The following is a 26023-nucleotide window of genomic DNA, read 5'->3' on the forward strand; positions in this document are numbered from 1 at the left end:
CATATATGTAGGTTGAACAGATATGTAGTTATGAAGGTGAAACTTGTTTATGTTCTGTGTGGAGTAAATGTAAGTTGTTTAATGTTTTATTCTGTGTGTTTTTACTGAACCGATGTGCCTCTTGTCCAGGTCTCTCTCAAAAAAGAGATTTTTTTTTTCTCAAGGGACTTCTTGGTAAAATAAAGGTAAAATAAATAAAATAAAAATAAAAAATGTTTTGCATTTTTTTTTTTTTGTTACATTTCAGTCATGTTATGTTTAAGTTTGTGGGTCTATAATAGTTAGGGAATTAAAAACAAAAAAATCACTGCTATAGTGATTCTGATTGTTGACATTAACAATATTTTATTGTAAACATGATGTTACACCCAAATAGTACAGTATCTTTTACCTCAGATATTACACGATAAATGTGTTTATTATATTAAATATGAATCTTAAAGGATCAGTTAATTCAAATTACTTATCACTTACTAGTAGTAATATTGAATGTAGTGACATGAAACTGTTTATATCATAATGTTATAAACGTGTGTAGATTTTTGTTATTTGGGTGAACTGACCCTTTAAAACCAATTAAAAGCATATTTCAATACAAGACAAAAATGGAAACTCAAACCAAAAACATGCAAACATAAAGGAAGCTGCCATGAAAGCGAAATGTATTGTCACTCACACACCCAAACATGTACATGTACTCAGTGAATCCATTTCAAATTACAAAGCTCATTTCCACCGTAGGTGTGCTTTCTGTAGAGCCATTACAGAGGTATGAAGGTCCATTTGATTGTGAATAGATGTCCTGTGAATAGGAGAAGGGATGGGCGCTAACAGGCACAGACATGAGAGAGACGTTGGGCTGATGAGAGTATAATTGAACCTGCAGCGAAGAGCAAGGATCTCTTTAGCATTTCAAAGCATTCACAAACACAGGATGGAAGGGAAAATGGTGAACATAAGGATGTTTTTCAGCAAGATTTCAATGGGTCTTATTATATATTCTAATGATGTGCAAATGTGAACATAACAATGATGAATAATATCAGCTCCAGTTTTACATACACGAATGACAGGCAACCAGAACCTCAAAGGTCACATTTTAAAATGCAGCTTCCACATGTGCAGTGAAACAGAAACAAACAGGGAAATAACCTAATTTTAGAGTTTTTAGAACATTAAGAACCACCATGATGTCCTGATACAAAGACAACACACAATGAAACCTGCCAGGTCAACACCAGCTTGAAAATAACTCAATTTGTTGCCTTATTTACTCTTAACCAAGCATCATGTGAGCTTTATGTTTAGCAGAACATCTTGAATACAAAAAAAAAAGAAATAACACATTCTTCTTATTATTCTCAAAGGTATTGCGCTACCAGTGTTTTGGTCAAGTATTTCCTTTTGTTTTTTTTTTCTTACATATTCAGGAAATCATGTCCTTTGCAATGAGTCACGCCCATGTGGCAGCTATATATAATATAATCTACATTTAATATATTTAACCAAAAATGTTAAAAATGTAGCCATGTACAAAAGCATTAGACAGTTGATCACACTCTCACTTTCAATTTGAACTTGTCATAGTAGAGACACTAAAGATGCATCAATTCTTAATATTAGGACCTTGAAGCAATAGCATATAGGAAAATCTGTATATATCTAAATGATGACTGTAGTTAACCTACTAGTTACTCTCAATCCATTCTCATTCAAGTCTTTTTGGGGCTGAAATCCTTTATCTAAAGTGGGACAAAATACTGTTTCTAGTTTGGGGTTCTTAATAATTCATATTAACATCAATAATTTAACACGGCGGACAGGAACCATTCTTCACTATTTGTGCTTTTGTTTTGGATTCTTGATTGTTCAATTCAACTCAATTCAATTTTATTTGTATAGTGCCAAATCACAATACAAATCATCTCAAGGCACTTTACAAAAAACAAAAAACCCAGCAAATCCCTTATGAGCAAGCACTTGGTGACAGTGGAGAGGAAAAACCCCCTCTAACGGAAGAAAAACCTCCAGCAGAACTGGGCTCAGTTGTTGATGAAGAAGCTGCCTCACATTTGTTTTTTACACGTACACATAGCAGGAACATTTTGAGGTTAAGTGTCCTGTTCAAGGACAATTCAACATGACACTTTGACAGATGGAGCCAGGGATTCAATCTTACAGTTAATTAACTTGTTCAGTTTCTGAAGAAAACAATTTAGTTCTGTCTTCATCATCACCTGGAATTTGTCATAAACTGCTTTGAACACACAATAACCCCCCCTAACCAAATGGATAACTGGCAAATTTTGTATTGTTTTCTATCGAACAATATATAATTAAAGTTATAGAAAGCACAGCTTCTACCTCTCCTCGGGTCTCCATACACCATCCATCATCATAAAAATCACTGTAAGGGTTCACAATGTGTGTTTCGATGTGTTTGTTTGTACATGTGTCTTCAGTTGTTCTCTTGCTTGTTGTTCTGCTTGGCTCTCATTGCGTTCTGTGTCACCGTGGAAAGAGACGATCCGGTCATACTGGCCGTCTCTACAATCTCAATATCCTTACAGGTCAGACACGCCACCAGCTTCTGGCGAGAGGCGCTGCGTGCAAAGAAGAACTCATGAGACACGCCAGCCAGTACAGCACCAAGCACCGGTCCGATCCAATAAACCTGCAGATGTGCAAAAGAAAAACAGATTATAATGAGATATGAGATGTGTATAGACAGAGAAATGCTTTCAGTTTATCTGGATGCCCCACAGATGTAGCATAACCCGCTTATCAGATAGATTTTACTATTGTGTCAATGTTAATAAGATAAGTTTGGTGATGTTTAATATTTTTCCTTATTGTCAACAAAGCCTGTGAAAAAACACCACTAAATGAATTGTATCCCAATTCAAATCTTCTCCATATTCCTATGTGCTGTAGTCCTCCATTGTTGCCCATAATCTAATAGAAACACACAAATCCTCTCCTGAACATTACATATCTCTTTCAGGGCGAATGTGTGGATTTAGGAAATACGGAGCATCGCCCACCACTCTCCTCATGACTCTCACACAATTTAGACCAGAAATCACAAAGAATTACACATTACGTCTTTTTGATTCTAGTTTCTGTAAAATTAGTCTTCAGGAAATTGGTTTCAGAGCCTTCTCCACACTACCAGGAATAAAACTGTAGGGAGGAAACTGTTACTGTTGAAAGCTTTATGCAGCATGTATTGTGTATAGGGATGGGAGAAAAGTTGGCAAGTATTGAGAAATGTTGTCATATCCTTTCATTTTTAAATAGACCTCTCCAGTGCACTCAACAGCAAATATCCCTTTTATTCAGTTCAGAAATTGAATAAATGTCATCACTTAGCTCATTATTGTCATGTGTTGCTGATTCAACTGGATGGTATTAATAAAATGGTACCACTGGATCATTAGGTTTGGAGTTTCAGGTTCTCACCCAGTGATATTCCCAGATGCCAGTGATAATGGCTGGACCCAATGAACGTGCAGGATTCATACTCGCTCCAGAGAACCGCGCCTGACAGGAGAACAACACACACACAGATTAAGTCAAGTCAAAACCAAGTGCTATTTTTCCTTTTTTTGTTACACTTCTCGTTGGAGTTTCAGGTGTTGAAATAATAACATAAACAGACATAGAACAAAAAGCTGTGCAATGTTTCAGGGACTGGGATGTTTAGATTCTTATCCACCAGGCAGGCAACTGATCAGTCCCAAATTCATGTGCCCAAACACAGTTGTAGTGATAAACAACAAACTCTGAACAACTCCCCACTTTTCATAAGAATGTAATAGCTGCGTTGGAAAAGCTAAAAGTTAAGCAGAGTTAACTGATAACCATGTCTGAGATGAGCAGCATCTAAGCCATGTGTCGTATGTGATTTGATTATCATCGTGACAGTAGACTCCTAAGGGTTAAAACTGCTTTGTGGTACAGGCCTCTGTTCACCAGCATTTGGATTATAGGCTGAAATGTAAAATAAACTTGCTGTTCCACGTGCTTAAAGACAACTGAAAGGTGACGAAAGTTGGGTTATTTCTTACAAAAAAACAAAACAAAATGATTTTACCCCTATCAGTACGCCTGCAGTGTGTGCAAGCCCAATGGCCAAGTTTCCTGGTTCTGGACTCTCCCTCCGTCGTTGGTCCTCCACTGAGAACACAGTTAAGACCATCTGGAAGGTGCACAAAAACTCTATGCCCAGAGCCTGAGCTGCATGCAACTCTATAGGTACCTGAGTGGCATAAAATAAGATTGAGGAATAAGGAGCAGGCAGCAAAAAGACAGGATAAGTCACAGAAACTTTAACACAAAGATATGTTGAGATCTAACCCTATTGACGAAGAAGTCTGCGGTGGTTTTCAGTGGCAGAGCCAGGTAGAGGGCCCCGGCCCCTAAAGAAGCTCCCAAACACTGCGCCACAATATAAACAAGAGCCCTGAGAACATCCAGCCTCCGAGTGGCCAACAGAGACAGAGTCACTGCAGGGTTCACCTGGTCCAAGAGCAAAAACACACACTTGAACAATAATTAGAGAACTCAAGTACATTAGTGCTTATTTACAGTTTTGAGGTTCTTGTCATTTACTTGTCCTTTCAGGTATTTATATTGTGTTCCACTATTTTTTACAGTATTTACAGATGAACCTTTTCTGTAATGAAATATAAATACTTTATAATATTGGTACTTCTACTTAAGTAAATGCTCTCTGTACTTTTTCCATCACTGACAACTGCATTAAAATTAGCAACAAGGAGTTTCCATCCAGTTCAAGTCAAACAGAGATCAGAAAAATCCTATTTCAAATCTATGGCATATAACTATGAGACGTTCACCTGTGCCCCACTTATTTCTCCAAAACAGTGTCCCAGTGCAACAATCACCACCCCCACTGCCACCGCCGGGTACAGGGGTCCCCCAGGGACCTCTCCAGGGCCTGGAACAGAGGCACCCAGCACGGCGCTCACCAAAACCAGGGTGCCTATTAGTTCTGCCAGTATGGCACGCCAGAACTGCCGACTACGTAGCTCCTCGGAAAAAAAGGGGCATAAACAAAGATGGCCAACGTTTAGTTCAGTGAACTAAAGGGTTAATTAGCACAGAAAAACCGGAGTCCTGATCAAACCGTAAACAGTGCTGCATACCTTGACCAAAAATATTGAAGTTTGTGATGTTGTCACATAGTTTTTTATTTTGTTATGGGTTTTTTTGGTCTTTATGCCACTGATTATGTTTCTCAATCTACTTTACAAGACTGACATGTATTTTCAAAACATTAAACACATAGATAACACTTATTCTATCACTGTTGGTGTTCCTGATTAACTTCATGACATGTGCATCAGTCATCCCAAAATATTAACATTAACTGCTGCAAAAACAGTGCTGCTTTTGCTGGAACAGTTCAAACTATCATAAAATACAAATACAAAAACACTATTTAGTTAAAGTCATGTGTGCGTGTGTCCTGATACTACAAACCATCCTACAAATGGGAATCATGGATTTAAACAGTAATGCAGTAAAATAAGATGCTTACCTCACGCCACGTCATTTCAAACTCAGTGAGTATGTTGTCCTCAGGTTTTTTTTGTTTTTTTTTTTGTTCTCTGGTCAGTCTGTCTTTCTGCCTGTCTGTAGCTGCTGGGGTCTGGGGGGCTTCGGGGTCTCTGCTACATCCCTCATTGACTTGTAGAATCTGAGAGGTCCTTTGATGAGAGCAGCCTCCTCCCTCTCAGTCTCTCTCTCCTCACCCTCTTCTTACCACACAGCCTGGGCCCTATCGAGACTTTCTGTGCACAAATTACCTCTCCAAGGTATCTCTCCAAGAGATTCTCCTGACCTTGAACAATTCACTACATCTTCAAAAAACTAAGAGGAGCTTTTCACTTAACTTAAAACGGAAATGTCTTCAGTATCAGTATCGTTAAAGGGCTGCACAATGTCTGGATATATCTAATACACAAAAGGTTTAAACAGTGCAGTGAGACACAAAATAATATGACAGCCCATGGAAAACATTGTAAATAATGTGTTTACTGGGCCATTTACTGTATGATTAAAGATAAAATGTCAGTTCAAAGGTTGTCTGTCAGTTAGGTTTTTGCTAGAAATGTCATTAAATTCATGTAGATCAGAAGAGGCCAAACATCTCTTCAAATTCCAGGAAGTTCCTGTAGATCTATTTACAGAAATACACAGAAGCTGTATTTTATTAGGTAATCATGTCATAATATAAAGTTCAGTTTTTATTGACACTGCCAGAACATGTTTAACATTATACAAGGTAAAACATGTCACAATGGGTTAGCAGATAATAGAAACAGAAACAAGAAACAGAAACTTTTTCCCGTGTCACTGTTTAATAATATAATATATGTATATGTAATATCATTAACACAACATGAAGGTGTTTGAGGCTTGTCCTGTTTTCTACTGTTGTGCTGATAGGCGTTGCCATGTCCTGAGCACCTGGCACCCATCACTGTGCCTGATTTTCATATCAATTATATGAGAAAAGGAAGATTAGTGAGTAGGGACAACCAAAGCAACAAGAACAGACCACATCCATCCATCCATCCATTTTCTATACCTGCTTATTCCTTAACCAGGGTCACAGGGATCTGCTGGAGCCTATCCCAGCTCTCTTTCGGGTGGAAGGCAGGGGTACACCCTGGACAGGTCAGACCACATCCGCTAGTGTTAAATGATCTACTGGGTCATGTGTTGCATTTCAGCACCAGATAAATAACTGATAAACTTGACTCTTCCTTCAGTCTTCCAGGTGGGAAATAAGGTTTTCAAAAGTTCCAGATTTGCAGTGAGATTGGCAGGTACCACGATTTAAACAGCAAAACATATTGGGAAAAGAGCACGGATAGAGGGATGATTGGATTCAGAGCTCTCTGTTGTGTTATGTTGACACTATACCCAAAGATCTTTGATAACGTCCTCCCACCCTCCTTTTTTTACCCTCCAACTACTTATGAGGTACCGCTCTGGTCACCATGGGGACAAATGCTTTCATGATGCTGTTGCCATGGAGCCAGAGAACCTATTGTTATACTGCATCTGTGCACACTTTTCAATTTCACTTTGATATCAAATAAGCACAAGATGTTTTGCAAAAGACACAGTTTCTCTGTTTAACTCAAAACTGAGACTGTGAGTTTGGAAATATCTACGATGTATCAGCTTTGTAGCATTTGAATATAGATGCTTTAAATGTGTCAACATTATCTCTTCCTTTATTTCAACATACAGGGGAAGGCAGCTGACGCAACGTTGAAGTCATATAGAGATGTTTGGAGGTAGACTGACTCTCTTGGCCTTCAGTCACCAGGGGCCCTCAGTCTGGCAGACCGAGTCCAGAATGAACTGGTCAGTTAGGGGGGTAGGGGTGTCCTCCATTATACAGTGGATTACCCTCTTCCCTCCACAGCAACTGTGTAACTGTTATCCTCCCTTTTGTTGAGTTAAGCCTAACTGTGTGGAGAGGGACAGGTGGGAGGCGCACTGGAACCCGCTGGCATGGGGAGTTTTCAGCCCCCTCCGCCCAGAGTGCTGACACAGACACAATTTCACACACACGAACATGTACACTCACACAAAGTGCCAGCTAAGGGATTTGAGAGCAATAGGGGGCAAAGGGAGAGATGAACTAAGAGACAGTAAATGTTTTATTTAAAAAAAAAAAAAAAAGATTATCTCTATGCTTTTTATTTTTAAATGCATGTACATTCACTATAAGTGGAAAATATTACTGTATGTTGATTCTGTACAACTGTAGAACAGCTGGGACTGATGGCAGGATGTTCTCAGCATGTGCCTCACACAGAACTCTCCAGACTCCCGCCCACACACAGATTTCCATCATCACTAACAGCTCTTTGTCACTCTTAAACACAAATTATTATAGCGCTTGGGTCTTGTGATAAACAGTGAGATTTGGTGGAGGCATGAGGGAAGCAGGCTGTATGTAAAAGAGACTATGGTGAAATGGTTTATATGGGAATAAATCCAACTGTTTTCTCTTTTCAAGAAAGTCATTCTTGTATTTATTGAAGACAATGAGCAGTAACTTTAAGGAATCTCTGAGTGCTGATGTTTCAACCACTGGTGACATCACAAACTCACAACAGTTGGGTCAAATGAATTACAGATAGGCCAGTTATTTAGATCTGTGATCACCTGTGTCAATGAATCTTGCATGTTGAATATCCATCTGAAAATAATGCTGGTAGTTCTCATTTAAACCCATATGCTCAGACAGATTACCTTTAACCAATCTACGAATAATTTTGTCAATCAGTATGTAGAATGCCCATAAAAACTGAAGGACATGCATCATAATATCTCAAAAGCCACAGTAATGACTTCAGATGGCTTATTTTAACTGACAGTTGAAAACCAAACGATGTATTCTTAGACATAGCTGCATCCATTCTCTGTAAAACATTAGGTTAATAACTATTAATACAAATGGCAATGGATCTTGATCTTGCACACAGCCCTATAAACTATATACAGTAAAATATATTAATCTACTTCTCTTACCCACTTCAAAGTGGTCAGGAGAGGCTGAAACCTATTCCAGCAAGAGGCTTGGCTAACTCTGTGCAGGTTGAAACTATCACAGATCTAACCCGCAGGCAAATAATGCAGCTATCAAATACTTTTAGATGTCTTCAAACTACGGGAGCGCCTGAGGGAAACCCAACATCTGGGAAAAACACAGAGAACAGAGGACTCGAGAAAAAGGAGAAGGTGCAGCAACAAAACAAATACTCTCTACTAGATGTGTTTTTTATTCAACTCACAGTACATTCTACAGATGCACACGTGTTACATCACCTTAATACAACAGAGTCTTGTAATACCTCCTCTTAAAAATGATGAATTGGTCCTAAAAATATAAAGGAACAAATTTAAAGTCACCAAAACTGTACATTATTAAAAATTCACTTAACACCACATTTGGTTGTCATGACTTATTTTTTTTTCTTTTTTGAAAAAACGTCTTGTCCCTTTCAGTGTAATAAGGAACATCAAAGTTTATTACCTATCAATGGACTTGAGTTCAGTGTAAGAAAGAAGTTTAAATAAAACCCGGACTGTGGAGTCATCCTGTCGCCTTCATAGCACACTACACATGCTGTGCAACATTGTACATTGGCCCTTGTACAGCACAGAAATCAATAAAAAAAGGAATGTAAGACAAGTAACCGGGCGGGAATGTGCCCAGTGCTTCATTATCAGAACTCTTTGCATTTCTAGTCTTTAAAATGAGAGGTGTTCAGCCTCGCACATAACCACCTTTAGATGTGTTCACCAGGTCAGACAAGCTACAGACAAACAGAAGTACAAATGTCATTTTCAACATTGATCAATGTTGAAATCAACAGTATCTTGCCTTAAAACAATTTTATAGCATATAAGAGCAAAATTTAAGTGTGAGGTGTGAGCTTGCTAATAAGAACTAACCAGAAGGACACAGACAAGTCTATATCATGTTAAACCAAGGATCAGTCTAAGCCCAGACTGACTGACCAACACTAAAAACCCTCCAGTTTCAGAAACCAGTGTCATTCACACAGCAGCAAAAGGTGGGTATGTGTGTGTGAAATCATGTGTTGTGTGTGTCTTAGTGAGAAGTGTGTATGTGTGCGTGTAAGACTTTAAGTGGAGGTTATACAACATCTACTTGTGACAGTCCAACAGATTCCTTTTAGTTTAACTGGCCTTTTCATAAATCATCTAGACGTCTCTATAAGGTAATCTGTACACATTCACTACAAGCTATTGCTATTAAATAATCCCAGCTATTGTAATCTTTATATATATTTATATATATAGAATATATAATAAAAATATATTGAGCAAAAAAATTACTTCTAGGCATAAGACCACATTACATTACATTTCCATTGAACAGGTAAGAAATGGCCCAAGCTCTGTGCAGAGTTTTGATCCATTTTGTCATTGAGTGGTGATAAGCAGGTCCATTAGGCAGCGGCTAGGCTGCAATAGTGTGATCAGTCCCTGACCTTCAATATGAGTCTGAGAGCCAAAATATTCAGGGCCTGAGACCGTGTCGCTGCCACACAGCAGGGCTTGACCAAAGGCCTCGCTACAACATGGGGCACGTGAAAGGACATGACAGGAGAACGCAAGCAGGAGATGAAGTGCTGAGGTGAAGATGAGGAGACACAAAGGGAGGAAGGCAAAATGAAGAGAGATATGTTCTCACTTTCTGTGATGGTACAAGTTCACACCAGTTCAGCTGAGGGCCTTGAAAAGATTAGGCCAGCAGAGGAAACAATAACAGACAAATAGCCAAAATCTATACATAAATACCTATACATGAGAATACACATGGCTGGAAGGATCTCCAGACAGTCTTAGCAATAAAGGAGTGTGTGTGACTGGGACGGCGAAAGCACCATCAGTCTACAGCCCCACCATCAGGGCGAACATCATAGGCTCCTATTTGTCCTTATTTGAGTAGAACTCCGCCCAGCGGCTCTCAAAGAAACGCCTCATGGAGTGTCCAGCCATTCCCACCTCTGACGTGTCCTCATTGAACAGCTCACAGTTGTTGAAGACCAGCTGAGCGTCTGCAGCAAACTCCTCACAGCTGCAGTACCTGAGACAAGGAAACAGAAAATATAAAAGGAAAAAAGAAACCTGGACGACTCTTAATTTGAAAGTTAAAAAGAACAAGATGTAAAAGGACAGAAAAAAAAAATCCCTGGAGTGGGGGATGTATATTTCTTTTATAAATGTGTAAGTGTGGAATCAGTCACAATCACCAAATAATCAGTAAACCCATTAGCAAAGGGAAAACAGATATTTAATTTAAATGAGCCTCAATATACAATATATACTGAGTAAATTTGAGGAGCATGACTGATAAGTGCAAAAAAAGACAGTTAGTTTACTTGTTGTTTTATAGTAATCTAACTTACTCTGGCTACCCTTTTTTTACCCTTTGTACACATTTGTAGGACCCTGTAAATATTTTCTAGTTTGTAGAGTCTATCTTTCCATCTTCTTTTCATGCAAGATGTTTTAAGACTTTTTATTGTCTAATAGATTTTTTGCCAATTTATTGTCATTTTGAAAATTTGTTTTTCATATTTTTGGTTTGAATGAAATGTTTGTTTCCCTCCATTATTACTTGTCTAGTCCATTGTCCATGACTGATGTTTGGTTTTTTTGTTTGTTTGTTTTCCAGCAATGTCTTTTTGAATTTTCTCTTTTTTTTTTCTAAAGAAGCCACTATCTTATTTTGGCTGACCTGTTTGGTTCCTGTGTTTGGAGTGGGAATACTTCACTAATTGGCTGTATCCTGTTTATTATTTACAGTATGGAAGATATATTTTAAAATAAAAATGCACACTGTAAGAGAAGATTCCCCCTCTTTTTTTCAGCCAACCTGTAACACCTGATCACTTATACATCAGAGTCAATAAATACAACATAAATATGTATCATGGTCGGCTCTTACCCTCCTTGTAGAAGTCTCTCTCTCATCGTGAGGAAGTCCATAGGGTTCTTGATGATGCGGCGATAGCCTGGCACCAGTCGAGGGTTAACAGGCTCAAGGAAGGGCCAGGCATCGGCATGAGCCTCCATCTCCATAAGAATGATTCTGGCAGGGAATAAATGTAAAGAATTAAGACATATCAATCTGAAAATAACAGCCAAAAACAAATGCTGCCCTTATTTAAAATTCTGTTGTGTAAAATAAATATATGAATAGCTTGACAGCCATGGAGGCCGGACTCACTCGCAGAAGGTGAGATCGGGTTGGTTGCGGGTTGTCATGCGACGGCGTTTAGTGCCGCCTCCTTCTCCAGAGTAACGGGAAGATGAGGAGGGTGCCTGAGTGTCCTTCTGCCGTGTTGTCATGCCACCAGTACGTCGCGTTGTCATCTCATCTTCAGAGCTGTCGTCTTCGTATCTTCTCCTTTTCACCCTGGTCCTTGTCTTGGACAAGTGTGGTGACTCACCTGCGTCCTGAGAGACAGAGCAAATAATGAAGCTGACTGCACTGATAATGTAGCACAGAACAAACTACTTTAAAAAAAAAAAAAAAATGCTAAATGCTCCATTTGATGTTTATTAATCAAGAATCACAGGCTAACTGACCTTGGCAACGCAGGTTGGACAAAACCAGTCTCCATCTGGCACCTGAGTGATTTTGGGCCTCAGGCAGTACATGTGGCAACCACGATCACAGCTGTCACACAGCAACAGGCACTCATCATTGTCTCCCTTCTTGCAAACTTGGCAAGTCTAGAAAAAGAGAACACAGAAGAACTTCTTGTTATTGTGACACATTTGAATTTGGTGCTGATGTTTTCTTACTCTAAATCTAAGTACAATCTTATGAGATAATGTTGCTCACCACTTTAGTCACTGATCTCTCCCAAGCAATGGCCTTCTCCAGCTGGAGTAAACACAGACAGACCTGGGGAGCGCTGCGGCAGCGATCCAGAGCCTGTCGCCATGTTCGTAGTCGAGAGGTGATTTCACTTTCCAAACTGAAACACAGGGCAATTATCAGGAAATAAGGTCCAAATATGACCAAAAAACTGCATTCCTCCAAACCCCAGCTGCTCCCCTCACCTAATGACATCCATGGGATGCTCTTGTCCTGGTGTGGGGGTTAGAGGAGCCAGGCGCATCACTTCAGCTGGGTTCCACAGTGGCTCTTTCAGGTAGCGTCTCTCGATATTTCGCTCAAGGTTGGCGAGTCGCAGCACGGCCAGGTCCACTGGGTGTGTAGCAATACGAGGCAGGCCAGACCACTCTTTCTTAGTTCGCAAAATCCAGTCATCACGTGGGTCAGTGTCATGTTCATAGTATTGGAGATCATCCCGTGTGGAGTCTGGATCTGGGATTGTGTAGGGCTTGAATCGTGAAAGAGAGAAGACAGGAAGTGATTAAGTATCAGTGATTGAACGACTTAAACAGACTTCAATCTGTGTGAGAACTTAAGAACTGTTTGCACTCTTGTGAGGAACTTCTTTATGAAGTGTTTTAATGGTTACCTGAAATTCTGCCATTGGTGCTTCTGTGCTTGATTCGGCATCACTCATTGCACTCTGTGGAGGCGCCTTGAAGAAAGACAAAAGTCACATACGGTTAGTTTTTATGTCCCATCGTGAAACCATTTCTTGCAGGTTACAATACTGCATCTCTTTGACTCGATGCATCACAACTTATGAGGCCATGCATGTAGATTTCAAAAGTAATCACACTTTGTCAACATGAGCTGTACCAATAGTTGGATTAATTCGATACTGCATAATGGTGACACAAAATAGGTGAGTAGGGACGAAACTACAGGGGGGCAAAGAGGGGCAGCTGCCCCCCTATACCACAATGGTTTTGTTCCTTTTGTCTAAGATTAGGAATGTCTGGGAGCTGTTTATTAATACAGTATAATGTAAGAATAAATATATTGTAAAAACAGATATGTTATTGGTTCCATTTATAAAGTAAAACTGTATTTTTGTTGTGTATAAGGACCCACATATACTGTCTTCTTATGCGACCCTACCGAAACCTTTTGCCACTCCAGGTAAAAATTTCTACATCTGCCACTGTAGGTGAGGTGCTTTCTCACTTTGAGATGGAGGTCAGCAGCGATAACCCGCTGCTCCATGTCCTCCACCCACTGCAGGGCACTGATGTCGGTCTCCATGGCCTTCTCCTGCACTTGCCATGGCTGCTGCAAAGCCTCCATCAGTACATCTTTCTCCTCCACCTTCAGCTCAAATATTGGGTCTAGCCAGGAAGAACCCAAGAGAAACAGTTGAGAAAGACACAAAAGAACAACAGAGGAAACATGCAATAAAGGGAAAAAAAAAAAGGATGAGACAATACCAAGTGCTAAATTCTACTCCACAATAGAGATGATCCATTTACTAACAACACTAACCATTGATAGGTTTGGTGCACATCTCAGTTAAGCTCTCCATGTGTTTGGCCAAATGCTTATGGAGCACCTTCTCCCTGATGCCCCTTGGATGGAGAGACTGTAAGGTGTGATACAGTTCATCTGGATCCTTGATCCACCACCAGCCACGCACCATTGCTGGAAAACAAACACAAGCATTATACTATATATTCAAAATAAGAACAGCAGACCTTTGAATGTCACTGAGAACAACACAGCTATGCCACATAGAATCAAAAACCCCAGGATCTGCTCTGAACACTTTAGAAATTGTTACAAATGGTTGTACTTAAAATAATTGAAAGAAAAACAAATACACCTCTCTGTTATTTCAATATAATGACACTCTCTTTAACCAGACAACAAGACTTACATGCTGGAATGGGCTTGACCACCAGCTGTGTGAAGTACTGCTGTTCAAGCTCCTGAAACACAGAGCTAGGAGGGCGGCCACGACGTTTAGCCGCTGCTCCTCGGGCTCCTCGTCGTGCAGGACTACTGCCTCTGCTGCCTCTTCTCCGCCTGCGACCTGGCCTGGTAGGAGTGGTTGGAGCAGCTGGAGCAGCAGGAACAGGAGCTGGAATCAGTTGAGGGGGTGGGAGCGGCAGGGGTGGGGCACCATCAGAAACTGTGAACGTAGGCGGTGTGGGGGGAATGTTCTGTGGCGTTACTGGGTTCACAGGGTCAGCAGGAGCCAAGTCAGGCAAAAGCGGGTCCGGCTGAAGGGTAGGAAAGAGTTATTTATTAATATGTTATATGCAATACTTAAGGTGCATTATTATGACATATGTAAATGGATTTGTATTGACTGCTGTGGGCAAACCTGCATGAGTGGAGCAGCGAGTGCAGGCAGAGCGCTGGGGATCTGAGGGTGGAGTTTAGGGGGCGAGCTGGGTATCTGGGGCTCGGTTAGAGAGTTATCATCACATGGCTGTTTGGGAAGCAGGTTAAACCACTGTCCCTGCTTCTCTGCCATCTCCTTCACACTCTCCTCTGGTCGATTACCCTCTGGAGCTTCCCCTGCTGCAGAGCATGTACCGCTGGTCCCTCCTTCCTGTGACTGGCTGAGCCAACTCTGGAAAGCTGCCTGTGTGAGGTCTTGTGTGCCACTGTTTGGTGATCCTGGCCCTGCTTCACCCCAAGACCTGATGCTACTTCGGCGGCGGCGGCGAATCTTTGCGGTGCGGAGGTGAAGCTCCACTTCTGGTTTGATTTTTCGCGGGCGACCACGTCCTCTTGGCCTGCTCATGAGGGATGCAGTGCCAGGGAGCGGATCCTCCTCTGGAGGCAATGTAGTGGCTGGTGTAAGAGTTGGAGGGGGAGAGGCAGGCATGGGAGTCTCAACTTTGGGCTCCTTTTTGAGGAAGGTGACTGGCACCTCAGCTACAAGGACATCACCTGAAGCTGTATGACAGAATTGCAAGAAAAGCATAGTTAAAAAAAGAACAAACCAAGGCTTTTTGAAGTCTAAAAGTTCAACTTTACTCTTTGACTCACTTAATAGCTCCTCTGGCCCCTCGACCAGTACTCCTCCAAGGTGAGGAAAAGCCAAGTATCTGCGTCTGTAGCGGTCTTGGCCCAGTAATATTGCCCGCATGGAATGAGATGACTGTAGCAGCTTTTTATGGAAAAATGCTTGACGCTGTGGAGATCCCAAAGCAGGAGAATATTCTATATGTTGCAACATAAGTTTAGAAAACACTATGTCTGCAAAGTCGATCTTACCTTGGTTAGCTTATCTATCTGCCTTTCAAGCTCTGGAATGCTGGCACTGGTAGGACTCTCACTCTGTAGCACAACAATGTATTTAAATTAAATTAAATTTAAATTTAAAGAAACAAAATTAAAAAAAAAAAAAAAAAAAAAAATCAGGCTATCGTTCTACAAAACACTGCAGGAGACATCACCCACATCACTCAGTTTGGGCTCTTCTTTGCGTGCACGGCGATTTCCCCTCTCCAGGACTAGGCCACCCTCCTCCAGACTGAGGTTCTCTTCCTCGGCCACCCTGGCACTGCGTCTCCTCTCCTCAAAACAAAGCTCTTCCTCTGAGCGCCCTGTACGACGCGCTAGTGCTGCCTTCAGCCTGACAGGGAGAAAACAATCAGGATCAGCACGTTGTGTAAGTCTGTGAATAATCTATTAAAAAAAAAACACACTGGTCTTACTTGCGTAGTTTCCCCTCAATGATCCATTTGTTCTTCCTGTATGTTGCCATGTTTTCCAACGTGTTGTCAATGTCACTGAAAAATAAAATAAATATATAAATCTAAGAAATCTGGAAGCAAAACCTTTCGATTTAAGACTAGCTGCAGAATAAATAATCTCTCTTGTCTAACCTGATCACAACGTTACTGCTGTTAAGCTCTTCCACCAGGAAACCCAGGATGGCGGCCTTGGTGTCAGGGGGAAGGGCATGAAATGTTTTTGTCCTCAGTGTGTTGCACACCTCTGTCTCATAACCGTGGGATTCCAAAAAGATGCGGAGGACTTCTGAAATTGTGCTTCGCGTCAGCTCTAACTCAACCAGCTTGTCCCCAAGGATCTTTACAGACTGGAGGATGGAATAGAAAGATTAAAAGAAAATGCAGATTAAAAGTTTTATCATTATCTAGAATTGTATTAATGGAGAACATGCTAAAACATATTCAAAAGTGAAACTTTGTAAAGTTGATTGAAACATTTATTTGCCAGAATCACTCTAATCACTCACCTGATAATACGATGGCAGGCCTGGATCATGAAGAGCAGCCTCCACCAACTTTATCAGTAGGTCCTGGACTTCTCCTTGGCTGTCACCCAGGCCCAGGAGACCCTCCTGTAGGGTAGCGAGGCTGGGGATGTCCGTGGGTACATTGAGACCGATAATCTTTCCATAGCCATGTAAAAACTCAACCACAGCCAGGCAGTGTGCAAAGGCTGTGCCAGAGAGAACCACACCAGGGATACGGGACAACTCTGGGAGGGGCTGGTGGACATAAAATTGAAAGGTCATGATCACACTGACAAAAGAAGAGAGAGAGAAGACTTGGGTTTTAAACTCAAACTCACTTTATGGTCAGTGAGGCACATGTCCTCTGTGGGCTTCTTCAGCTCTTCTGTGATCAGCTGCTGTCTTTTCCGTTCCTCCAGCCGTCTCTGGGCCTGTGCTCTCCTCTCTGCTGCCCTCTTAGCTGCTAGAGCAGCCTGGGCCGCCGCCTCTGCCTCTGCCTGGGCTTTAGCCAGAGCCTTGGCTTTACTCCGAGCACCCAGCACCCTCTTGCCCTGGGCTATCCTCTCCTCATCTGTCTGCTGTACTGGTGGTGGAGCCTCAACCTTGACTGATCGTCTGCGGCCCGGCTTCTTGGGCTCCGCAGCAGATTCTGAAGTTGGTTGTGGGACATCTGCAGCTGTCGAATCTGCTTGTTCAATCTTCACCTCTAGGCCCTTCACCTCTTGCTCAAGCTGAAATTGCAAATGAAAGGCACACAAAGTGATGTTGAGGACATTGCTAATAAATAATTTGTTTTTGAGTGCTGAGTTTTGTCTGTACCTTGGCTTTCTTTTTGTCTTCTTTCATCTTTTTAATTTTAGCATCCTCTCTTCTCTTCATTCTTGCCTAGAAATAAACAGCAGCAACAAAATCAAGATAAGATATGAACTGTACAACCAATCACTTTACAAACAAAGAGTCTGCACTACACACCTTCCTCTTCATCTTCTTTTTGATTTTTGCAAGTTTCTCCTTTTCCTCTTCTGTAAGAGCTTCTATAAAAAGGAAACATCAACAATTAGCCACAGTACAACTTTCAACTTTCTGGAAATGATGTACTAAGCTACTCATCTGGTCTTAGACACACAAACACCATTGTTTAACTCTTACCCATAGCAAACACATCCTGATACAACTGTAATTCTTAATGTTAACATCCACTTACCCTTGGCTTCGAGTCTCTTCAATAACTTGGCATCAACTTTGCTAAGGAGGTCAATCATCTTGGGTTTGGGAGGTCTGCCAGGCCGGCGGGCCTGGCCCTTCAGGCCACGAACTCTGCGAGGTTTCTCTTTATCGGGATTTGGAGGCCGACCTCTCCGGCCAGTTATGGCCATGATCATTGAGGGAACTTCCTCATTAGCCAGCAGGACCCATTTCATACCCTGTAACATATTGTTCAGAACAATGTAGCGCACTGCCCCCTGCACATTTCTAAAATGGTTACTGTTGTCATTCTCTACCAAACCACTGACTGATAATGATTGCAACAAAATGTAATATAATGTATGAAGTTTGGTGTTATGCATTAATAAAAGATGAGCAGTACTCAGCAAAATGTACAGACCTCAGGAGTTTCTCTCTCTTCATAGAAGTCACCAACAGGCATGCGCGGGCTGAAGCTGAAATGCTCTCTGGTGACCACACTGTCCGTGTGTCTCTTTAAGTACTGAACAAAGTAAGTGGGAGACAGCAGGACAGAGAAGTGAGACAAAGAAATGAATGGCTGCCAAACCAAACAAAATAAAAAAAACTTGAAATACAAACTTGGGACATTAGAAGACCATTATGGCTGTGTTTTATTAGCCAGGGGAAATTTACCTTGACTATTTCTGGGAACTGCTTCATTCTTCTTCCACAAGGTGTGTAATACCAGGTTTCACCTTTCATGCGGTTTTCGATTTTCTTCACACGAATCTCCCTCTTCCACCTATGGTTCATTTTTATATAGCAAAAAAAAAAAAGTTCAGTGCAGTACTACACACATTTGTTACTTCACTAATTCACTATTGATAATATTTTGATTATTCCAAATAATTACCTTTACCTCACCATGGAGAGTATGGCAAGACATAAAAGCAGAACACTAAAGAAATTGTAATCTTACTGGGGTTTACTGCTACATGCTGTAGGGAGGCTTTCCACAAAACAAGTGATGGAGCCTTAATATATAATTCACAAAACTCCACAGTCAGCGTTTAATTGTTCAGTGACTATCGCAGAGACTAAATCTAAACTTTACCTTCCCTGTGTGTATGTCTGGCTGTTAATCAACTTACAGCTGAAATGAATTTGTGTCATAAACTGAAATGCGTTTAGCTGCCGAGAACTGTTTTATAAACATTTGAAACTTTCACATATGTATTTTATTCAGTTTAGAGGCTTTATAAAAATTCAAAAGACTAATTACCCATGCAGCAAAGGGAACTGGACCTGCTCCTCTGTTGCAACCCTTCGTCTGTTAGATTCACCTGTTAAGAGAAGTTCACACAACTGGACTTACCATTACTGTTCAAGTGATACTGCAACGCAAAAAATGTCATCACATTATGCCCCTACCCAATAAGCTCTCTTAACGTTATTACCTGTAGAAGAGCTGTCATCCTCATTTTCTTCAACATCCTCACCAGCGGTTTCAGCATCTTTAGATGTTTTTATGAGACTTCCTTCTTGGTCTTGTTTCTTGACCCTTTTCACCTTCTTGGGTTTGACAGCTGTTGTATTAATAGCTGAAGTGTTGGCCAAAACGGCTTCGATTGTGGCTGTGATTGAATCAACATCTTCTGTGGGAGGCCCAGCCCCTTCAGATAAATGTGGTGTTTCTTGAACATCTGCCTTGACTGACATCTTCCTCTTTCTGCCCTTGGTTCCCTCCGCTTTATTCCCTCCTCCTTCATCAGTCACCTTCTCCACTTTAGGGGTCCGAACTCGGGGTTTCCGCTGTGCCTCCTCAGGAGCTAAAAATTTCAGTGAAAAAACACAAATATTTCTTCTAAATAAAAGCTAATATTTTTATAGTACCTTGATAAAATCAGAATACCAAATACCTAGGGTTTTAATCCATATTGCCTTTGGAGCTCGAGGTTTGCGTGGTTTCCCTGGGGTTTTCAGGTGCCCTTCAGCAGCGGACATAATCTGATCAGCTACTGGTTGGAGTGGGTGTACAGCTGGGCTCTCTGCTGGAGTACTAAAGGCAATGAAGTTCTCATCTCTCATCTTGAACCTTAGGGGAGTCATCTCATTAACAGTGGTCTTAACACTAATTCGTCCAGCTGAGTCTGATGTATCATGTCCTCTGGGCTCCCACTCTGCTTCAGGTCCTACAGAACGAAGAAGTAAAAAAGGATGTGAAAATAAATCATTCTACATAACTAATAATTACTGTTTGTCAACCTATGTGATATCACTATCCAATATCATGAACTTTAAGAATGTACCTTGATGAACAGGCTGAGATTGCATAAATGAGCCCGAGTTGAACACATCACTTGAGTCGGCAAAGGGCTCTGCCATCTGAGAGGTGTTTAGAGAAGACTCCAGCATGGAATCCCCAGTGATTTGGCAACCGTTCCTGGTTTCTTCTGCCTCAGAGGTATCTCTTTCCTTAGTGGACTCCAACATGTCATCTGTGGAGTCTTCCACAAAGGAGCTGCTATTTCCTGTGGGGTCAAATGCAGCAGATTGTTCCTCTTCAGCCTTTCTCAGGTGAAGGCTGTTGTCAATGCATGAGCTGTCGCCATCTAAAAGAGAGGTCTTTTCCAAGACAGAGCTGACTTCCATTCTAGAGGGAGTGTTACATGTTGAATTGGAATCAAATTGAGAGGAGGTAAGTGAAGAGTTATCAATGCTTTCTTCCCATTCTACCCTTGTGCTGTGAAGCTGTGGGGACTTTCTGAGTAGAGTTTGCTTTACCGTGGAGTCCTCTGCCTCACAGATCTCACTGCTTTGAATGTGGTGCCTTTCTGAATCTGTTTGTTTTTTCTTGGGCATTTGAACAGAAGCACCAGTGGTCTGCAAAGTTTTCCTAAGAGGATCAGTCACTTCTACCTTCGGTGGTGTCATCATACCTGAATCCAGAATGGGGGGGCCTTCCTCCGGTTTTTCCTTTCTTTTACAACCCATTGCTTCCCTATCCTCGCTTTGACCATGGTGCTCTGGCTTGGGAGACAATTTCTTTAGCACATGACAAGGAGTGGTGTTATGAGGACATTGCTCAGAGTCTGAAGTTTGGACAACTCCAACCCTAGACATGCCTACTGTAGGAAGCACAGACACCAAGGCAGGAGGGGCAGTAACAGGTGCAGTCCTGGAGGCTTGAGTGGTTAGAAGAGGTAGGGTAGAGAGAGGTCGGACCATAGGACTTTCACAGGCTCCTAGGGAGGGCTGGTCCACTGTTCTTGGTGGTAATAATGTTGCAGAAACAGTGGGAAGATCATAGTCAACAGCTGGAGGAGTGTATGTCTGGCGCTGGGGTGTTGATGTTGGTGCATAAGTTTTACTGTCTACTGAAGGACTTACTGACACAGATTTGGGAGATGCAGATGTTGATAAACAAGAGCCAGGTGGAGTTGGGGTCGAAGATCCTGATATTGACACAAGAGAAGGAGCCACACCACCTAATGAGGATTTTCCACCCAATGGTGAAGTGTTAGACATTAGATCTTGGGTCCCTGGGTGTTCGTGCTGAGCGCCAGATGTTTCAGTAAAGCAAGACTGTTTGGACCCTTGAACCATTTGCTTAATAGAATAGATAGGTGCAGACACTGAGTAAGAAGATGCGGAAACTACAGCAGAAGGGGTGACAGTGGTTGTAGACAGCCGAGAAGCTGTAGGAGGCAATGCTTGCTTGGTCTGATGGGTCATAGACTCCGATGAAGAAGAGGCTGGAGGGAACGAGGAAACTGTGGCAGGTATAGACACACTGTCAGTTGAGGCTAAAGTTTTTGCAGGCAGGGAAGAAGAAGAGGACCCCACTGACAGATGCTTGAATCCAGCAGGTGATATTTCAGGTGCAGCAGAAGGGGGAGACCTGAGGCCTTGTACCATTCTAGGAGGTGAGGAAAGTCTGGGCGTAACAGCTGCAGATGGAGTAGAGGATACCTTGGGAGGTGTTGAGATTTGTGGTGGAATGAATTCTATGTCAAGGGATGAAGCATTTGGGGGGGCAGGGGCAGAGCTGGGAGATCCAGAGACAGCAGAAGCTGCAGAGGCCTTGGTTAGAGACACTGACACTGCTGCAGGTGATGTAGACACAGAGAGCTGAGATGACATGGACCGTTGAGGTGAATCAGTGGTTGTATCTTTGACAGGGGAAGTCATTTCAGGAGGCTGAGCTGCTGGCTGCTCAGAATGCTGTCGATAATCACTTGCTGAGCCCACATGAGCCACAGAAGGTTTGGACTGGTAAGCGTCAGTCTTGGGTAGCCTCTGGGCAACAGGTGTCCGTTCATTGCCATTATAGCTTGTCTCTCCATCTGTAACAGTTTCCCTCATATGCCCTGAACAAGAGAGAATCAACAAGCAAAGTGTCAATAATATGATAAATTTAGAGGGAGGCTGTTATATACCGAAGCACATGATCATTCTAACAATAACATCTGACAAAACAAAACAAAAAAAATCTATATATAAAATAAGATGGCCAATGAATCACATAGTCCAAACAGTGGCATCTGCTGGTTAAATCTTGGCACTATCCCACTGTCAAGCACTGGCAGTTACACTGACCCAATACCAGACATTAATGTGGCAAGACATACTTGGTAGGGATAAGAAACATCTGTCATTTTCATTATTGCCAAAAATCTTTACAAAAAAAATGTTTTTGTGTATAACAATTTAAAAGGTGGTAATTGTTGTTTCCCAGGGTAAAAAAATGACATAATTAAATGTCTTGTTTTGGCTGATCAAGACTGCAAAAGATATTCAGTTCACTGTTACATGACACGAAAAGAAAAAGAAAGAAATTTGTACACATATGAGAAGCCGGGAATGGAAAATGACCATTAGTTGATCACCAAAACATCAACTGTAAACTGACTAATCCTCTAAGCTCTAATAAAAACCACAGATGACCAGTTTGAAACTAAGACAATAAGCCCAGTTGTGATGTAATGAGTCAGCTGTTTTAAGCTAAACAGTAACTGGATTTAAACAAAATTTTTTTTTCCCCATTTGAGGCTACAATGCAACCGGTGTATTGTTTTTATGTGACTGCTAGCCGAATGGCTTTGTCAAGTATGGCCAAAGAGGAAGAAGCCCATATGACTCTACAAATATAATTTATCTGGTAGTGTTAAAGGAGGAAATGATAACTAGTGGAGAACAGCTCATTCTATGGAAAGAAATAAACCATAGTTAGAGGCCACTAAAAATGCAGTACTGTCAAAATGTACATCTAATTAATCACTAATACTCAAGAGTAATAACTGTCTAAAGAAACTAGTAAAACACAAACGGACTGACAGGATCAAATAAGACAAAACACCTTGCATGACAGAAGACAAACCGATGTTACTAGTATGGGGGCTCCGTTCCCTGTTGTGACCCATGGGTGATCCACTATCCTGTGCTGTTGAAGGCGAGATAATTGGTGTTGAGGACATCCCCACTGGAAGAGGACTAGCAGTTCCCCCTCTGCTTAAACTGTGGTGCTGTGGGCTGCCATGTGGAGGGGTAAAATTCTGAGAAGTTGAGGACATCATCTGAGCCTGGCCTTGGGGCTGAGACTGCTGTGATGACTGATGCTCAGGCGATGGCTGGGATGGGTGCTGGGGCTGATGCTGGTAGTAGGGCATCCCATTAGGCAGCATGCCATAATGCTGTGGTTGCTGGTGCTGCTGGTGGTGGTGCTGGGGGTGACGGTGGGAGTGGAGGTGCTGCTGTGACGGCGGCTGTAAGGACTGCTGCTGGTGATGCTGGGATGGTGTAATCCCAGGATGTGCCTGACTCTGGTAGGTCCCATACATGTTGTGAGAATTATAACCCATCTGCTGGGGGCCAGTGTTACTCCTGTTCCAATACTGACTCCCAGTAAGAGGCATGTTGGGTGGCCCTGCTGCAGGAGACTGGTGGGAGCTTTCAAGACCCCCATTCAGTTGGTACTGTCCATGACCCTGGAAGTGATGCTGTGACTGGGCCTGCACCATCCCTGGTGTAGGCTGCTTCTGGTGCATCCCGTGCCCAGGAGAGGCACCCATGGCTGGACCATACTGAGGGTGTCCTCCCCACAAGTAATCATAGCCCATGGTGCTCTGGTGGTGGTTGCCCATGTGTGGGTAAGGAGCTGTTGGTGGTTGGGGACCAGGAACCCCGGACCCAAGTACAGTAGTGACACCATTCACATTCATTTCACCATTCATATCTGTTGGACACAAGTTTGAAAAGTTAGTCAGCTTTATGAATGGATTCGTCGACTTTAACACGGAGGAAGGTTATGGTATCATTTAAAAACAGAATAAGCCTGAAAGAGAGACAAAGTGAGGTAAAGCTGTTTATTATCACAATAGAGCTTATTTTATTTGGTGTTCTCATAGTGTGCTAAAGAAAGAAAAAAACTCACTCTTCCCCTGCTGAGGAAAACTCATGGAGGACCCGTTAGTATAAAGAGAATCCCCTGAGGAGAGTTTCAGTCCTGAGTTTGCTGAGGAGTGGGTGCCATAGTTGAAATGATTATTTGACTCCATCTGAAAAAACAAAAAACAGAAAATAAAATAATTACGCAAAATATATACTCAAACACCCAGTGTCATCGTCAGTACAGTGAATGGAAGAGATAGCGAGGCTACGCTGCATGGCGCACGATATGCATCATCATATAAAATCACACATTTATTCATTAATTCATTTTCGTTTCTTTCCATGCAGCTTACAAGGCAGGCAACGCTACGCATTACGTGCCATCTCCTCCGTCAAATGTCTATCCTAAACGATTTTGGCAGCTGCAGCTCATGACAGCACCATTTCCTTCCAACAACCGTCAAAATGTCGCAGCAGCAGACGCCAGGCCCTGGCGAGCCGTAATGGACAACCGGGACATTTCGATAGAGGCTCATCATTACCGCTGACATGAACACAGCCTCCTTAACACACCGCTAATAGCGCAGCTACGGCCCGGCACCCAAACAGCACTCAACAAGACCCGGCGGCCTAACAATGGAGGGATTAGTGAAAATATTTTACAGTCACTCCGAGGCCTGATGAAGTGTTACCTCTCCACACCGCCGCAACACAAAGTAGCTAACCCCGTATGGATCCTTGATTTCCTAATTCAACCAGGCCGTCGCCAAAGCAGGCGCCGCGTTAGCTTAGTGGCGTTAGCTGCATTATCAAACGAACAATTCACTGTAAAGCGATGCTAGTTGTGCTAAAAAAAATAACATTTGATAAAAGTTCAACTGATCATGGGTTTAAACGGACAGGTTAGTTAAGCGAGAAGCAGACCAAAAGTATCCTCCGCTTCAGCTCCAAGGTTATTTAGCCAAAGCATCACAATAGAGCCTAGCTAGCCCCGCAGCTAACGGATAGCATCCTCAACGTTTACCCAGTTAGCTAACAGCCAGGTAGCAGGTACCGCAACCACGCTGGTTCCGATCCATGATGCCCGTCAGCATCTAAGAGCGCCCGGCGTGAAAACACACATCAGCCGGTCTGCGGATCACGACTAACCGTAACCCGCTTGTTAACATATGGAGGCGTGCTCTCTTTTGTCCGTGCGCTAACGTTAGCTAGCAGCCAGATGAAGTTACATTGTTTACGCACACGGACGATTTTCGCAGAGCATCATCCTCCCACAATACCACCATCCAAAGTTTGGCCGATATTTCAATTAAAGCTATACAACCTTTCAGTCCTTCGATTTAGAAGGCGCCGCTGCTCCTAAACCTTCGTCTCAGTGGATGTGCGGGTGAAGATGGTACAGCGATAAATAATAAACAACTATTCCCTAACCTTTGGGTTTTAAATTAGCAAACATGGCTGGTGTGGTCCAGTGCAGCCATGATCACAGAACAGAGAGCACTGTCAAAATCCCAACAATTACTACGTACACATCCGGTCACAGCTCGTCCCCAAACACCATAAGAAATAATAATAATTATTATTAATATAATTATTATTGTTATGAGGAGCTGTTATGATTGTAGCTTAATAGAAATACTCCAGGAAAGTGTACTAAAGTATTACAAAAGTTATAGGATGGAAATAAGTACATTTGCTATTGTACTTAAGTACAATTTTGTGGTACCTGTACTTGAGTATTTCTATTTGATGCTATT

General features: G+C 42.1%; 2 protein-coding genes across 2 annotated transcripts; both read right to left on the bottom strand.

The window, feature by feature from the left end:
* Positions 1 to 2458: 2458 nt before the first annotated feature.
* Positions 2459 to 5581, bottom strand: LOC113146055 (aquaporin). Its single transcript, XM_026333269.1, has 6 exons — positions 5567 to 5581; positions 4863 to 5057; positions 4360 to 4521; positions 4097 to 4261; positions 3463 to 3543; positions 2459 to 2674 (listed from the first exon to the last, which is right to left on the bottom strand). Exons 1-6 carry the CDS (start codon positions 5579 to 5581, stop codon positions 2459 to 2461), a joined length of 834 nt encoding a protein of 277 aa, XP_026189054.1.
* Positions 5582 to 8811: 3230 nt separating this feature from the next.
* Positions 8812 to 25767, bottom strand: baz2a (bromodomain adjacent to zinc finger domain, 2A). The gene is made up of 30 exons (XM_026331661.1): positions 25591 to 25767; positions 24310 to 24433; positions 23236 to 24111; positions 20186 to 22246; positions 19796 to 20068; positions 19334 to 19705; positions 19159 to 19219; positions 18570 to 18678; positions 18316 to 18417; positions 17914 to 18133; positions 17682 to 17743; positions 17529 to 17594; positions 17048 to 17440; positions 16710 to 16964; positions 16336 to 16550; positions 16165 to 16239; positions 15908 to 16082; positions 15722 to 15784; positions 15494 to 15638; positions 14820 to 15400; positions 14370 to 14715; positions 13979 to 14134; positions 13664 to 13824; positions 13086 to 13151; positions 12661 to 12944; positions 12440 to 12575; positions 12181 to 12327; positions 11819 to 12048; positions 11537 to 11680; positions 8812 to 10672 (listed from the first exon to the last, which is right to left on the bottom strand). The coding sequence occupies exons 2-30, from the start codon at positions 24431 to 24433 to the stop codon at positions 10513 to 10515; spliced, it is 8058 nt and encodes a 2685-aa protein (XP_026187446.1). The 5' UTR covers positions 25591 to 25767; the 3' UTR covers positions 8812 to 10512.
* Positions 25768 to 26023: the final 256 nt, after the last annotated feature.

Source organism: Mastacembelus armatus, chromosome 7, assembly GCF_900324485.2.
Source record: "Mastacembelus armatus chromosome 7, fMasArm1.2, whole genome shotgun sequence".
Classification (NCBI taxonomy): domain Eukaryota; kingdom Metazoa; phylum Chordata; class Actinopteri; order Synbranchiformes; family Mastacembelidae; genus Mastacembelus; species Mastacembelus armatus.

Coding starts and splice junctions, on each gene's coding strand:
- LOC113146055 (XM_026333269.1), bottom strand. Junction 4,522..4,862: donor GAGAAATAAGTGGGGCACAG/GTGAACGTCTCA, acceptor CTCTTGGACCAG/GTGAACCCTGCAGTGACTCT. Junction 2,675..3,462: donor GCATCTGGGAATATCACTGG/GTGAGAACCTGA, acceptor GCACATCTGCAG/GTTTATTGGATCGGACCGGT.
- baz2a (XM_026331661.1), bottom strand. CDS start 24,433: ATGGAGTCAAATAATCATTTCAACTATGGCACCCACTCCTCAGCAAAC. Junction 19,220..19,333: donor GGATGACAGCTCTTCTACAG/GTAATAACGTTA, acceptor TTCTCTTAACAG/GTGAATCTAACAGACGAAGG. Junction 16,551..16,709: donor GCCTGCCATCGTATTATCAG/GTGAGTGATTAG, acceptor TCCATCCTCCAG/TCTGTAAAGATCCTTGGGGA.